A 15,405-nucleotide genomic window follows, 5' to 3' on the forward strand; every position below is an offset into this window, starting at 1 on the left:
AAAATATTATATATATATTAGGAGTGGCTGTGTGGTAAGTAGCTTGCTTACCAACCACATGGTTCCGGGTTCAGTCCCACTACGTGGCACCTTGGGCAAGTGTCTTCTACTATAGCCTCGGGCCGACCAAAGCCTTGTGAGTGGATTTGGTAGACGGAAACTGAAAGAAGTCCGTCGTATATATGTGTATATATGTATGTGTGTGTATATGTTTGCGTGTCTGTGTTTGTCCCCCCAACATCGCTTGACAACCGATTCTGGTGTGTTTACGTCCCCGTAACTTAGCGGTTCGGCAAAAGAGACGATAGAATAAGTACTAGGCTTACAAAGAATAAGTCCTGGGGTCGATTTGCTCGACTAAAGGTGGTGCTCCAGCATGGCCACAGTCAAATGACTGAAACAAGTAAAAGAGAATATATATATATATGTATATATATATATTTCCAAGGTTTCAAATTTGTATATTTAAAAACGATAGAGACTTTCAACACGATCGATTTTTATTCCATTTATTTAATTATTTACCATTCGATGTCAACATTTCTGTGCTCAACTCTATCCAGCGACTGATCCGTTGGATGTCTGATGTTTGGCACTTCCTCAGGAATGGCTTCCATTAGAACAAATGACCAAAAAACACAATTATCTATCAGAACAGATTATTAAAAATTATTTAACTATACCGTTCTTCCGCCATGCTGTCTTGGTTAACCAAGTATTTCCTGAAAAGTTCTGAGGAGTGGGAGCAAATTACTTCCTGGAAATTTCCAAGGAATGGAAGGTGTACGAATTACTTCCAGGAAAGTTCTGAGGAAAGGGAAATACTTCCTGGACGGTTCCAAGGAATGGGACAAATTACTTCCTGGACAGAACGGCAGGGAGAATTACTTCAGGGAAAGTTCCAAGCAGGGGGCGAATTACTTACTGGAAAGTTCCAAGGAAGGGGAGGAGGGGGAGGAAAAACTTTCTGGAAAGTTTCGAAGAGGGGGAAGAATTACTGCCTGGAAAGTTCCAATGGGAGACGAATTACTTCCTGTAAAGTTCCAAGAACCGTGATTTTGCTTGGCTTGATGAAGCATGACATAATGCCAAAGGTCTTGGACATTACCTCCATGAGGCCCAACACTCAAAAAGAACTCAGTCACTTTGCCTCTATGAGGCCCAACACTTGAAAGGTGTTCTTTACAAGCCCCTAGTATGGGTGCTAGTATGGGTGCACTTGGTTTGATGGGTTCTATCAAGCACAGCACATTGTCAAAGGTCGCGGTTAGTAGTTATTGCCTCTGTGAGGCTCAATGTTTGAAGATCATGCTTCACCACCTCACCTCATGTCTTCTTGGGTCTGCCTCTACTACAGGTTCCCTCCACAGTTAGAGATCGATCCTTCTTTACACAGTTGTCCTCATTCATACACATCACATGACCATACCAGCGCAGTCATTTCTCTTGCACTCTTATGCCTAATTTTCTCTCAATACGCTCTGTCAAACATGCACACTGACGTTGCACATCCAGCGAAGCATACTGGCTTCATTTCTTTCAAGCCTATGTATGTCCTTGGCTGTCACAGTCCATGTTTCATTGCCATGCAGCATAGCTATTTGCATCAAACAATCTGCCTTTCACTCTGAGAGAGGCCCTTTGTTGCCATCAGGGATTGGAGCTCTCTGAACTTTGCCCAGCCTAATCTTATTCCCACGGCTATGCTCTAGGAGCATCCACCTCACTACTAACTTGGTCGCCTAGATAACAGAAGCTATCTACTACCTCTAGCATGCCTCCCAGGTAGTTAATGGAGTCTATTTTCTGCACATTTTCATCGTTTATTGTACCAGTGCATCTTCCACATACAAAAGCTAGTTTCCCTGTTAACATACACATACATACATACATACATACATACATACATACATACACATACATACATATATATACAGATACACATACATATATATACATACATATAGATACAGATACATATATATACATATATATAGACAGATACACATACATATATATACATACATATTGATAGATACAGATACATATATATACATATATATATATATATATATATATATACATACATATATATAGATAGATACACATACATATACATTTCTATACAGATACACATACATATATATACATATATATACAGATACACATACATACATATATATATATATATATATATATATATATATATATATATATAAAATCAACACCATCTAATGTCCACTTTTCAATGTTGGCATGGTTAGATGGAATTTGTTGAGGCAGATTTCTTATGACCAGATGCCCTTCGTGTCACCAACTCTCATCTGTCTCCAAGCAAAGTAATATTTCCCATGGTCAGATATGTTTTTACATGGAAGACTGGGAATGAACAGCATTGTTTGTTCGATGGTGATGCTCACCAACAACCATCACAGAATGTCAGGACAAAAGTACACACATATTTATGCAAACACACAATGCGCTTCTTTCATTTTCCATCTGCCAAATTCACTCAAAAGGTTTTGGTTAGCTTGGGGCTATAGCAGAAAATACTTGTCCAAAGTGTCACACAGTGAAACACGGTTGGCAAGCAAGCTTCTTAACACAGCCACATGCTATAAGCTCGTTATTTTAGGATAGCTATGATTATATCATCATCACTGCAATATGCCATTGAAGGAAGGTCGATTTGATCAGTCAACCTGCAAGAAATAGCCAAATCATTCTCAAATCAAACCACAGCCAACTTTAACTCTTTAGTATTCACATTATTATATCAAAAAGTATTGCTTTTTTTAATTCACATTCTTTTGAATTAATCATGAATTATATTGTAGTTGCAAGATTTTGATAAGGTAACTATTAATTTTTAGAATGATATTGCAGGGTTAGTGTGAGAAGCCAGATCTGGCCAGTTTGAACACAAAACAGGCAGGACATTTTGGCCAAATATGGTCAAATTCAATGTTAAAGGTTAAGAAAAAAATGGATACACTGGATATTGTTGTCTTAGATACACTGTTTGTGAAAGAAAACAAACAAGATGATCATGACTGGAATGCTTTTGACCATAGGTCAGCTTAATCAAGACTGATCTGGGGCTACAGAATGACAACAACAATCATCATCATCATCATCATCATTTCAATGAGTGTATCAATGACAGTAATTGCAAACAAAAGGATGCAAGGTATCATACTAGATCAAATGTGTCACTCTTGTTGCAATAACGTTACCAACACAACCACCAGGTTTACTGTCACCACTACTGCAACTAGCACTACTAACACAATCACTACCACCACTACTATCACAACAACCAGTACCATCACTGCATCATCATAACTAAGAAGACAATCACCACCACAAGCACAAGCACCAAATACACCATCACAACTTCTGTCACCACAAACATTACAAACACCAACATCACTCCCAATATTAGCCTCGTAATAAACAACATCGTTATCAACACAAGAAAACAAAACTAAGTGTTAAAAAAAAAGTAATACACATCTTGGTTTACCTTTTGCCAGGGAATCATTAAGTTGTTCTCCTATGGCGGCCAGCAACAATTCCTTCCAAAGAGTTGACTATAAAACATAAAAGACAAAATACAACAGAACTAATCAAGCGAACTATATGCACTTGATAATATTTCACATAAACTTATATTACACATAAGAGAGAGAGAGAGTGAGTCAGTGAGTCAGTGAGTCAGTCAGTGTGTGTGTGTGTGTGTGTGTGTGTGTGTGTGTGTGTGTGTGTGTGTGTGATTTTAATTTTATGAATTAATTATCTAAAACTTTCTGAATCGAAACAGCTGTCAGAGATGTTGTCATATTTTATAATTAATAAATAATTTTATTAATTACCTCTCTGTTTTCTCCTTATTCTTTATATATATATATATATATATTTTTTTTTTTTTTTATAGTTTCAGCTTAGAGCTGCGGCCATGCTGATGCACCACCGTGTTGCTACACTGTTATTACAGGGAGCCTCTTACAATATGTGGCACTTGGTGAAGAATGGATTTTGATTTAGCAACCCTCATTTGCACCTCCTGCCGCGAGGTAGGTTCATCTGGGACTCTCGATAGGAAGAGGTCCAGCTTTGATTTAAAAACTCCTACATCTACTTTGTGCAGATTCCTCAGGCTCTTTGGGAGAATATTAAAAAGCTGTGGGACCCTGAATCCCAAGCTGTTGCAGTAACTGGTCCTGAAGCGCGATGGCATTGCTGGGATCTTTGGCACTATGCAGTGTCGTCCCGTTCTGGCATTGGTGTATATATATAATTTCAAAATTTCTACAAAAAATGCTTGATGCACTCGCAATACTTAAAAAGATTTCTTAAAAGTTATCAACTATTTAAAAAGATTTTTTGTGTAAAACAGAATGACACAAAGCTTTTGGAAAGTTTTTTTTTCCAAAAGGTTCAAGCCATTCTGCCTTTCAAACAGTAGTTAAAGACTTTTAAGAGTATTTTTCTGTCTTTCTAAAGTCTTTAATCAAAGTCGACCAAGGGCTAAATAGCATTTTTCTCCATTTCTCTCACCGTAGGTATTCTGTTTTATTTCCAGTCTGATATAAGGCGAAGATAATATCATCACCAATCTATCAATCCGATTGCGTAGTAATGAAGAGTCTGTAAGTGACAAAGGGAGATAACTTACCGTGTAGTTCTTACTACATTTAAAACGCCAGTGACCTCCCTTGCAATTGAATTCATCTTCCCTGGAGATTTGAAGAGAAAAAAATTGAATATTTATATCAGTTTCAACTTCGACCAAACTAGAAGATAATTTGATTCAACAATTTTTTTTAACAGTGTAAAATGAACCAATATCAGATTTGAGTCTAAAACTGAAATTCAGTCATGAAGCAAAATTCAATTTGAAAAACACAAAATTCAGATCAAATTTCAAGATTTAAATTTTTTTCTATATTGTTATACTTGGGGATGGTAATCTTTTTCCAATTAAACACACGCACTATTTATTTGATCATAGTTTATTTTACTTTTTAGTCTTTTAGGCTTGAAAAAGTACCAATCAAGAAGTGGGTTTGATATAATTGACTCTTCCTGCAAATTTCTGGCCTTCTGCCTTTTCCAGGAATTAAAGGGTGGTGCATTGACAGAATCATTAGAGAATCCGGTAAAATACCTTGTGGTATTTGGTTATAGCTATGTACATTCCAAGTTCTAATCATGCCATGGTTAAAAAAATCTGAATTCAGAAGGTCAAGAACCACAATAAATTATAAGCCATTTTAACTAAAGCTCGAACAAATTCTGCCTAATAATAATAATGATTTCAAATTTTGGCACAAAGCCAGCAATTTCAGGGAATGGGATAAGTCAATTACTTCGACCCCAGTACTCAACCGATACTTATTTTAACGAGGATGAAAGGCAAAGTCAGCTTCAGTGGAATTGGAACTCAGAACAAGAAGACAAACGAAATGCCACTAAGCATTTTGCCAGCATGCTAATGATTCTGCCAGCTCGCCACCTTAATAATAATAATAATAATAATAATAATAATAATAATAATCCTTTCTACTATAGGCACAAGGCCTGAAATTAGAGGGAAGAGGGTTAGTCGATCACATCAACCCCAGTGTTCAACTGGTACTCATTTAATCGACACCAGAAGGATAAAAGGCAAAATCAACCTCGGCAGAATTCGAACTCAATGTAAAGGCAGACAAAATGCTGTTAAGCATTTCGCCCAGTGTGCTAACAATTCTGCCAGCTCACCTTAATATTAACAACAATTTTGGCACAAAACTAGCAATTTTGAGGAGAAGGGAGAAAGTCAACTACATTGACTTCATATACGACTGGTACATTATTTCATCAAATCTGAGTGGATTAAAGGCTAAGCTGACCATGGCAGGATTTCATCTCAGAAGTTAAAGAGCCATAACTAAATACCACTAAGTGCTTTGTCTGACATTCTAATAACTATGCCATTCCTAACACAGGCCTAAGGCGAGAAATTTATGCGGGGAGATGACCCTAGTTTCTGTCTGGTACTTCATCAATCTTAGAACAATAAAGGGAAAAAAACTGACTGGCAGAATTTTAACAAAGAATGTAAAAAAACAGAATAAATCAAAAGACATTATTGTTCTAACAATTCTGCCAAGTGCTAAATGTTTCTAATTTAGGTAGAAGGTCAAGAATTTTAAGTGGAGGTGGTTAGTAAATCAAATTGAGCCAAGTACCTGACTGGTACTTAATTTTATTGACCTGAAGCAATTCAAGGAAATGTTGATCAGTGCAAAGTTTGAAAAAGCCAGAAAAAATTGTAAAGCATTCTGTCTGATACTATGCTGATTCTGCCCAATAATAATACTTTCTAATATCGGCTCAAGGCCCGAGATTTGGGGAAAGAGAGATAGTCAATTACATAGACCCCAGTGCTCAACTGGTCCTTATTTTATCAACCCTGAAAGGATGAAATGCAAGGGCAATCTAGGCAGCATTCGAACTCAGAACTTAAGGACAGATGAAATACCACAAAGCATTTTGTCCAGCATGCTAACATTTCTGCAACTAACCACTATAATAATAATAATAATAATAATAATAATAATAATAATAATAATAATCTGCTTAATACCACAGATTTGCTTGTCAGTTGTTTGACCTTAACCAGTTGAGCATGTCCCTTAGTGGCTGACGATATGTGCATCTCTGATCATGAGCAGAAGTAGTGGGGGAGCATCATAGCCATGTATTGAGAGGAGTTCTTTGGGGTTTGAATAATTCACCTTTGGAAACATGGGTGTTTTGCTCAACATCCTTAAACAAACCTTATTCAGGGACCTTTTGAGCGGCATGGGCTACTCAACGTGAAGAAAATTCTAACTGGGCCCCACCTGCGAGGTCATGTGCTGTTTATTTTGATATGAGATCACCATACCATGCACATATGGTTGTGATGCATGTGCCTGGTGTACTCTTATCAGACGGGTAGTCATGATGGGTATATTGGGCTTCGTATATTTTACCCCAGTGTCACTTTGATGGCATGCACTGTTCTCTCACTCAATAATAATAAAAAAAGATTCTTTCTACAATAGCCACAAGGCCTGTAATTTGGGGGAAGGAAGTTAGTCAATATTTTTGACCCCAATGCTCAAATGATACTTATTACATAAGTCCCAAAAGCATGAAAAGAAAAGTCAACCTTGGTGGAATATAAACCCGGAACATAAAGACAAACAAAATGCTGCAAACCTTTTTGTCCAGTTTGTTAACAATTCTCACAACCCACCACCTTAATAAGGATGATAATTTTTAACTTTGACAAGTTGACATTAATATGGCAACTGTGGAGTTGATTCAATTGTCCCTGCATATTACTGGTATCTAATATTTTTTAATAGAAAGAAATAAGGATTTTCATTCAGGATTCTTTTTAGTCTCTAAGACTGACAAGGAGGAGGAAATTATCTCCAGACAAGAAACTTGGCCTGAATATTCAAAACAGAATGGATTCAGCTATAAACACCCAAGAACCAGGTGTGGGTGTTACGGTAACAGATTAAGTATATCACCCAGGCTGTCTCTCACTTTTCCCTCTAACAAATTTCAAACCCCAATGGTTTTAGCAAGTCAGATGCTATGGTAGAAGACAGTGGGATCAAGACCTGAAACCATGTTGTTGTGAAATAAATACATTAACAATACACCCCCGACAGCAGAGATGAAACACAAACTGAACGCCAAGTGAAACTGAAGCCCAACAGCGAAGGGAAGTAACTCAATGCTGCAAAATACGTTAGTTCACCAGCAGCATTTCTGGTATTTTAACGGCTGTCTTTTCGTCTACGGTAATTTACTAGAGAAGTGCTGATGGCAGATACTAGATTTTCTCACCACCAGCCAAAATTCAACTGGATAAGAAAGAACAAGCTATTGACTAACATCTTCTCACAATGCAATGTGGGTATAGGCTGCCACATTGTCATTATCGTCTGTTTCTGCCAGCTATTGAAAGTAGATGATAAAGGTGGTGGTGAATGCTGGTGATGGAGGTGCTGGTAATAGTTATGATGAATAATATTTTATAAATACACACACACACACACACACACACACACACACACACACACACACACGCACACACACGAACATAAGTCAGTGGTTGTGTTTTCTGCTGTGAAGAAGTGAGGCTGAGAATGAGAACAGGGAGGAGGAAAGAATGTGAAGAGAAAGAAGAAGGGGAGCATGGAAGTTATCTGCTGGTGACAAAGCCAAGAATTCCACAAGAATTTTCACACAACTTTACCAATGCTTAAGAACAAGGGTGTTTCTACACAGTCACTTGATCATCGAGAAGTAGCAGCTAAATTTCCCTCAAATCTCATTGTATTATGTTATGAAATAACATGTTACATTGAACATGATCCTAGATATAGAAAAGACCAGCTGGTGATGGTATAGGTCTGATCAATCAGGGCTGACCTGGGTTAAATTGCTACTAAAACCTCACCCATATCACCCAACAAAACAGGAGTATACACACACACACACACACACACACACACACACAAATCTGCTCAAACTACTCAACAACAGAGTATTCTTATTTCATAAAGAAATCATTGTCATCATTTCTGTTACACATCTGATTTACCATGCTGGCACAAGTTGGCTAGGTTTTCTGAAGTAACGTTTTATGGCTAGATGCCAACCCTTTTAGTCACCACTTACAATGTGCAGGGTCAATGTACATATTCTAAAAGTGGGATGCATGTTGTATTTATGTGACAAAGAAACTTTTTAGTTAGAAGGGAAGGCAGTATTCATGACCCTTTACAAGGCTTCCAAGACAGGTATGAAGGAAAGGGTAAGGTATCCTCAAACTGGAGACCTGATCCGAATACTTACAACAGAATGAACCCTGTTTAAGGTGCCCATGTCCCAGGTAGTGTTAAACTGGGCAACAGACTAAGTTTACCTTCCAAGTAGACCATCACGGGGTTTAAACTTAGCCAGTTCAACATTCTTACAATTCCACCAACCCTACCTTCCCTACCACCACTAGACTGGTACTTTCTTTTTTAAATAACCCTAAAAGGATGAAAGGTAAAATTGAGAGTTGGAACAAATACCACAAGGCACTATTTGATGCTCAAATAATCATCATCATCATTTAATGTCTGCTTTCCATGTTGGATGGTTCAACAGACACTGGGGAACCAGAAGACTACACCAAGCTCTACTGTCTGCTTTGGCTTGATCTCTATGGCTGGATGTCCTTCCTAACATCCTACAAATTTATTATAAGGTGAAGAGATAAACCTAGGTTAAATCTTAATGGTATTTATTATATAGGCTCCTGGAAGGGAGCGAAATTGGGTTTGGAACCAGCTGAAGAATCAAGCATTCCTATTCTCATCAGAGATACATCTCACCTAATCCACTAACAGTTCTGCTAATATACTACCTTAGATTACCTATTTAAGCCCTTCACTCCCTAAGAAGCACAGGCCATCGTTGGTTTTTCTTTACTGCTTGGTTTTGAATTATCATCACTGTAGCTATAACTTGGCTTTTTTGTAAGGTAGGGGTGTTGGTTCTATGCAAACCCATTTTTATCTCTGGAAAGAGGTGCTTCATAATTAGTGTGGCCTCTATCCTTTGGTCTGTCCAGCATGAGTGGCTCTACCAGGAGTTTGTGTTCTGCTGGCATAGCTCTCAGGGCCATTGAGGCACACAAGCCACAACACAACACAACATGGCCAGACCTTGTGGTAGACTGCCCTGGATTAGTACTTTTTTTAGCAACCCTGAAAGGACGAAAGGAAGAGTTGACTGCAGAGTGACTTGAACTCAGGCTGTCAAAAGCCAGAACAAAGACTGCAAGGCCATCAATTCATAACTCCAATGGCTCTGCCAATTCAGTGATGCAGCAAGGCTAAACCAGTGAAATTACAGGTACAATCCAGAGAGGTGGGGGAGCGAGGGAAAGACAAAGAGAGAAAGGAAGAGAGAAGAATCAACAGTAGTAATGGACTGATATTTGATCAATCTCAAAAGAATGATAGGCAAAGTTGAGATTGGTGGGACTTGAATTAAGGGTGCAGAGATATGGGAAGATTATTGCATGGCATGCTATCTAACACTCTAATGGTCCTACCATTTTGCAGTTACTACACCTAAATAGCTTAGGTGTAATGATCAGCTTAGAAGAGAGAGAGAGCTGACACTCACACTCACACTCAACTAATAATGTTGGTTCACCACTGCTACATCAGGGTCTACGTAATTACTCAACCTTCTAGAAATAGCAGCTAAACCCCCTTCAAACAACACTGCACTGACTTACAAAACAAAAAAAATGAATACATTGGATGAATACACTGACTGAATAAACTATGGGAGAGTCATGGAACAAATGTCTTTGATTAAAGATCTTCTCAATCAAAGTTGACTTGGGGCTACAACAACAACAACAACAATCATAATTAGACTCACCATACAGGCCTTCTTTTGCCTCTCATTAAGTGGTAGGAACAACGATTACTCAGAAACTTCACATCAGGTATGTTGTTATATACACTCCAGAATTTCTGAAAATTAGGAAAACAAAGAAAGAATTTACAAGACTTTGATATTGTTGAGAGTGTGTGTGTGTGTCTGTATGTCTGTGTGTGTGTGCACACACATATTTGTGAGTGTTCATTCACATATATACATATAACTGAATAAATACTTGATTATTTTTAAGATTTTGTTATTTGTGATGATGATTATAATTGTGATAAAGTGTGTATGTTCATTCAATATCTTATATGATGATTGTGTGTGTGTGTGTGTGTGTGGTGTGTGCGTGTGTGTTTGTGTGTGTGTTTGTGTTTGTGTGTGTGTGTGTGTGTGTGTGTGTGTGTGTGTGCTATTAGCATATCCCATGAAAGAGTTCAGAATATGCTTCACCATGAACTTAGCATGACAAAGGTTTCTGCAGTGGATGGCACATCTGAAACATGATCAAAAGGGCACCAGGATGATCACATTACAGGAAAATTTTACAATGTCTGAGGCAGATCCAGCTGGTTTCCTTCAATGCTTCCTAACACAGGATGAGTTGTTGGCTTCATTACTTTCAGCTAGAGACAAAGAGACAATCCATTCACTGGAAACACCTCATCACCTGCTCCAAAGAAGGCCACAGTTGTTTCATCTCCAGGAAGGTGATGGCCTCAGTCTCTTGGGATACAAAAGGCATTGTGTTTACTGACTATCTTCAAAAAGGCCACACCATCAACAGAGAGTACTATGCCAACTTGCTGAGGCAGTTACAAAATGCTCAGGAAAACTGATGAAAGGTGTTTTGTTTCATCAAGACAATGCTCTAGCATACAAGCCCTTACTTTCAATGGCTGCTGTTCATGATTGTGGCTTTGAACTGGTTGATCACACTCTATACTCTCCTGATTTGGCCCCATCTGACTATCACCTGTTCCCCTAAGGTATTTTGTTGTTGTTGTTGTTATTGTTATTGTTATTATTATTATTATTATTATTATTATTATCATCATCTCTTTTTGCATGCTATCAAAGTGACACTGGGGTAAAATATACGAAACCCATTATATCCATCATGACTACCCGTCTGATAAGGGTACACCAGGCACATGCATCACAACCATATGTGCGCGACATGGTGATCTCATATCAAGATAAACAGCGCATGACCTCGCAGGTGGGGCCCAGTTTCTTTAGGTCGAGTAGCCCATCCTGCTCAAAAGGTCCCTTAGTAAGGTTTGTTTAAGGATGTTGAGCAAAACACCCATGTTTCCAAAGGTGAATTATTCAAACCCCAAAGAATTCCTCTCAATACATGGCTATGATGCTCCCCCACTACTTCTGCTCATGATCAGAGATGCACATAACATCAGCCACCAAGGGACATGCTCAACTGGTTAAGGTCAAACAATTAACAAGCAAATCTGTGGTATTGAGCAGAATATTTGCTGTAGCCCATCTTTTTATACCAAGACAAAACAATGTACATGATAACACTTCCAATCAATTAAGATCAGAAGCCATCAGGGCATTTATTATTATTATTATTATTAATAATATTTTTAATTATTATTATTATTATTCAGGTCACTGCCTGGAATCGAACTCGGAATTTTGGGGTTAATAGCCCAAGCTCTTAACCACTATGCCATATGCCCATGGGCAATTATGGAGTGAATTTTAGGGCTTATAAATCTAATATTTTCTTTGGGGCTTATGAAGAAAAGAGAGAATAAAACCAATAAAGCATGACAAGTTCTACTGACATTATACAGTTTTACAATAAACCCAAAGTTGTGTTTAGTAAGAGACAAGAAATACATATTGTACTGTTCTCATGCCTTTTATAAGGGCTTTAGCAGAGGAAGTAAATCATATAGGGGTTTGTTTTGTTTTTTTAAAGGTTTAGTCAGGAAGGAAAGGGCTGACTATACTCATGACCTTTGTAAGATTTCTGAGACAGGTTAAGATCAATACAGTTTATGCTCAACTTCACCATCATCATCTTCTACTTGATTTCCATGTTGGACAAGTCATCAGAGTCCAAGTCAGTTTATTCATAATTACTGCTCTCTTAGAAGCATCATAGGACTGCATTCACTCATGTATTTAATTCTGAGCCTATTTTCTATGGCTGAATACCCTTCCTAACAGCAACCACCTACATAATGTATGGGATGCATTTGTAGTGAAACTAACACCTCGATCGCCATTACATACAAAACTAACTATCGCCATTAGATACAAAACTGCTATCGCCATTCTTCTCATTTAAATATAAATAAGCGCGAGCGTAGCGGAGAAGCCATCAACCTTGTCATCACGTGACTGATTAATATTCAAAGCGGCAACTTCTTCGAACCGTTCCCGCCAGAATGCAAACTGACCAATCACGGCCCCTAATAAGGTCACATGATAGAGTATTTTTCTGAAGCATTCGGGAGCCGATAGTTTGTTATAAATAGCTTTAACTCGGCGGCCAAATTCGTCTCGGTCCAGTTTCTCTATAGAGACTGCCGTGTACCACACGACAGCAGCAGCAGCGGCAGCCAGCGACACATCAACAGCTTCGTCCAACGATGACCACCAACTACGCCGCCACATCAGCAACATGAGTCTACGACTACTAACCAGCATCATCGTCATGACCAACACGATTCTACGGTTACTACTAACCAGCATCAATCTCCACCAGCGTCAACACGACTTACTATGTACACCAAACTAAACCACTGCGGCACATCTCTCTCTTCGATTCTGTTAGGTGACTCAGCTTCACCACGATAAATAAACAGACAAGAATTTCAGCCTGCGATGAACATCTGTATAACAAGAATCACGGCCCGGCATCGATGCCACAACATCACAACTAGTGATCAGCTCTGCCACACACAGCCTCAACTACTCTCACATACAGACTTTTCCAATTGTGTACTAAAGAACTGGTATAAATGCTCACGTGTTATTGACTCTTTCTATCTGCTGTAATAACTCACATACACATACATGTATCACTCACATACACACTTTTCTTTGTATGACGGCCTGTCTTTGATTATGTTCTTATATGTCGCATTCACACTCTCACACAGACATACACTTTAATGCCACAATAAATATCTCTGTTATTCATCTTATACGGTTGTGGTCTTTCATTACTGGTCATCTATGTTATCGAAGTATAACATTATTTATGTATATCATCTTTGATATATTACTTTTGTGTTCGACCGTGTGACGCGTTTAAATAAAAGGAGTCCTCTGTTTTTCCATTCGTCACCATATCTCCTTTTTGAGTTCGCACGGTCGTTCTTACACATTTTATCATGATACAAGCAAGAGAGAGGTTGACATGCCCTCGGCAAGACTAAAGGTTCTTCTGGACTCTTAGTTAATGTCTGAAGGAAAAAATGAGTAAGAGGAAATTCCAGAAGATTGATGCTTAAAGAAGGAAGTCTTGAGCAATGTGGATCTATTTAACTAGGGAGGGTAGAGGAAAGACCACTTTTTATTCTACATGACTCGCAACAAGCAAAATGAAATGAAAATAAAACAGAAACAGGAAACTTCTCACCTGAACAGTAGTGACAGTATATATCTTTTTCAAACAGCTCTCATATTCAGCAACAGTTGTGCCAGGCATTGAACTAAGAATGAGACAAAAACAAAAAGCAGATATTATAAACTATATCAAAATAATGCAATATAGTATCTCATATTACAATGATTAATTAGTTATAATATAAGATATATTTTGATCCCTATATAACAATTTGTTTGCTGTCACATAGTGCTAATGTTGAAGTAGGAGGTTGGCAAACAACAAATATAGAGTATGTGAGTGAGTGACAGTAAGAGATGTTTTAGTTCTATCTAATATACTACATTATTTCTAATACAGGGTATTTTCAAAAGTAAATAAATAATTTCACAAAACACACAGAGAATATATTACATACTCTTTTACTCTTTTACTTGTTTCAGTCTTTTGACTGTGGCCATGCTGGAGCACCGCCTTTTAGTTGAGCAAATCGACCCCAGGACTTATTCTTTAGAAGCCTAGTACTTATTCTATCGATCTCTTTTGCCGAACCGCTATGTTACGGGGACATAAACACACCAGCATCGGTCGTCAAGCAATGTTGGGGGGACAAGCACACACATACAAACATACACACACACATACATATATATATATACATATATACGACGGGCTTCTTTCAGTTTCTGTCTACCAAATCCACTCACAAGGCTTTGGTCGGCCCGAGGCTATAGTAGAAGACACTTGCCCAAGATGCCGCACAGTGGGACTGAACCCGGGACCATGTGGTTGGTAAGCTAGCTACTTACCACACAGCCACTCCTACGCCTACATGGTATGGATATTTTCAAAAGTAAGAAAAGAATAATTTCGTTTGAATGGATGCGTTGTTTTATAAAATGAACAAGTCCAGTTATCATTCTGGCGATTTAAAATGTACAGATTTCTCAAATAAGCAGAAGATTTTACTGTTGTGAAGCAGAGTATAGTTAGTTTGATCAAAGATACTAGTCACCTTCCCGTTTGATCAACTGTGAAAGGACGAGTGCACGAAGATGTTGGTACATGGTTGCTTGATCTGCTAGAAATAATCGTAAAATTTCCCTTACATTACACTGATTAATGTAGTATTGAAAACGAGTGAAAAAAAAAAGGATGGAATAATCATGCGTAAGACATTTTCAACATCACTGGCCTACTCAATAAACGATAGTGAGGATGGATTGCAAAGATGTCTACTACGAAATAGTTTAATATGCCTAATATTTCAACTCATCTACATATTAATAATAGATGCAATTACATAAGTGCCA

General features: G+C 38.1%; 1 protein-coding gene across 2 annotated transcripts in view; it reads right to left on the reverse strand.

Annotated features, from left to right (window-relative positions):
• LOC106880936 (eukaryotic translation initiation factor 4E type 3) overlaps positions 1–15,405 on the reverse strand; it is a 57,944-nt gene that overhangs the window by 26,706 nt on the left and 15,833 nt on the right. For both annotated transcript variants that reach the window (XM_014931113.3, XM_052967986.2), the window contains exons 2-5: positions 14,126–14,198; positions 10,501–10,595; positions 4,679–4,739; positions 3,527–3,593 (exon numbers count right to left, since the gene is read on the reverse strand). In XM_014931113.3, the coding sequence (XP_014786599.1) occupies positions 3,527–3,593; positions 4,679–4,739; positions 10,501–10,595; positions 14,126–14,198 (296 nt within the window). The remainder of the gene's footprint in view (positions 1–3,526; positions 3,594–4,678; positions 4,740–10,500; positions 10,596–14,125; positions 14,199–15,405) is intronic.

The sequence above is a fragment of the Octopus bimaculoides genome, chromosome 5, assembly GCF_046866305.1.
Source record: "Octopus bimaculoides isolate indiv1 chromosome 5, ASM4686630v1, whole genome shotgun sequence".
Lineage (NCBI taxonomy): Eukaryota > Metazoa > Mollusca > Cephalopoda > Octopoda > Octopodidae > Octopus > Octopus bimaculoides.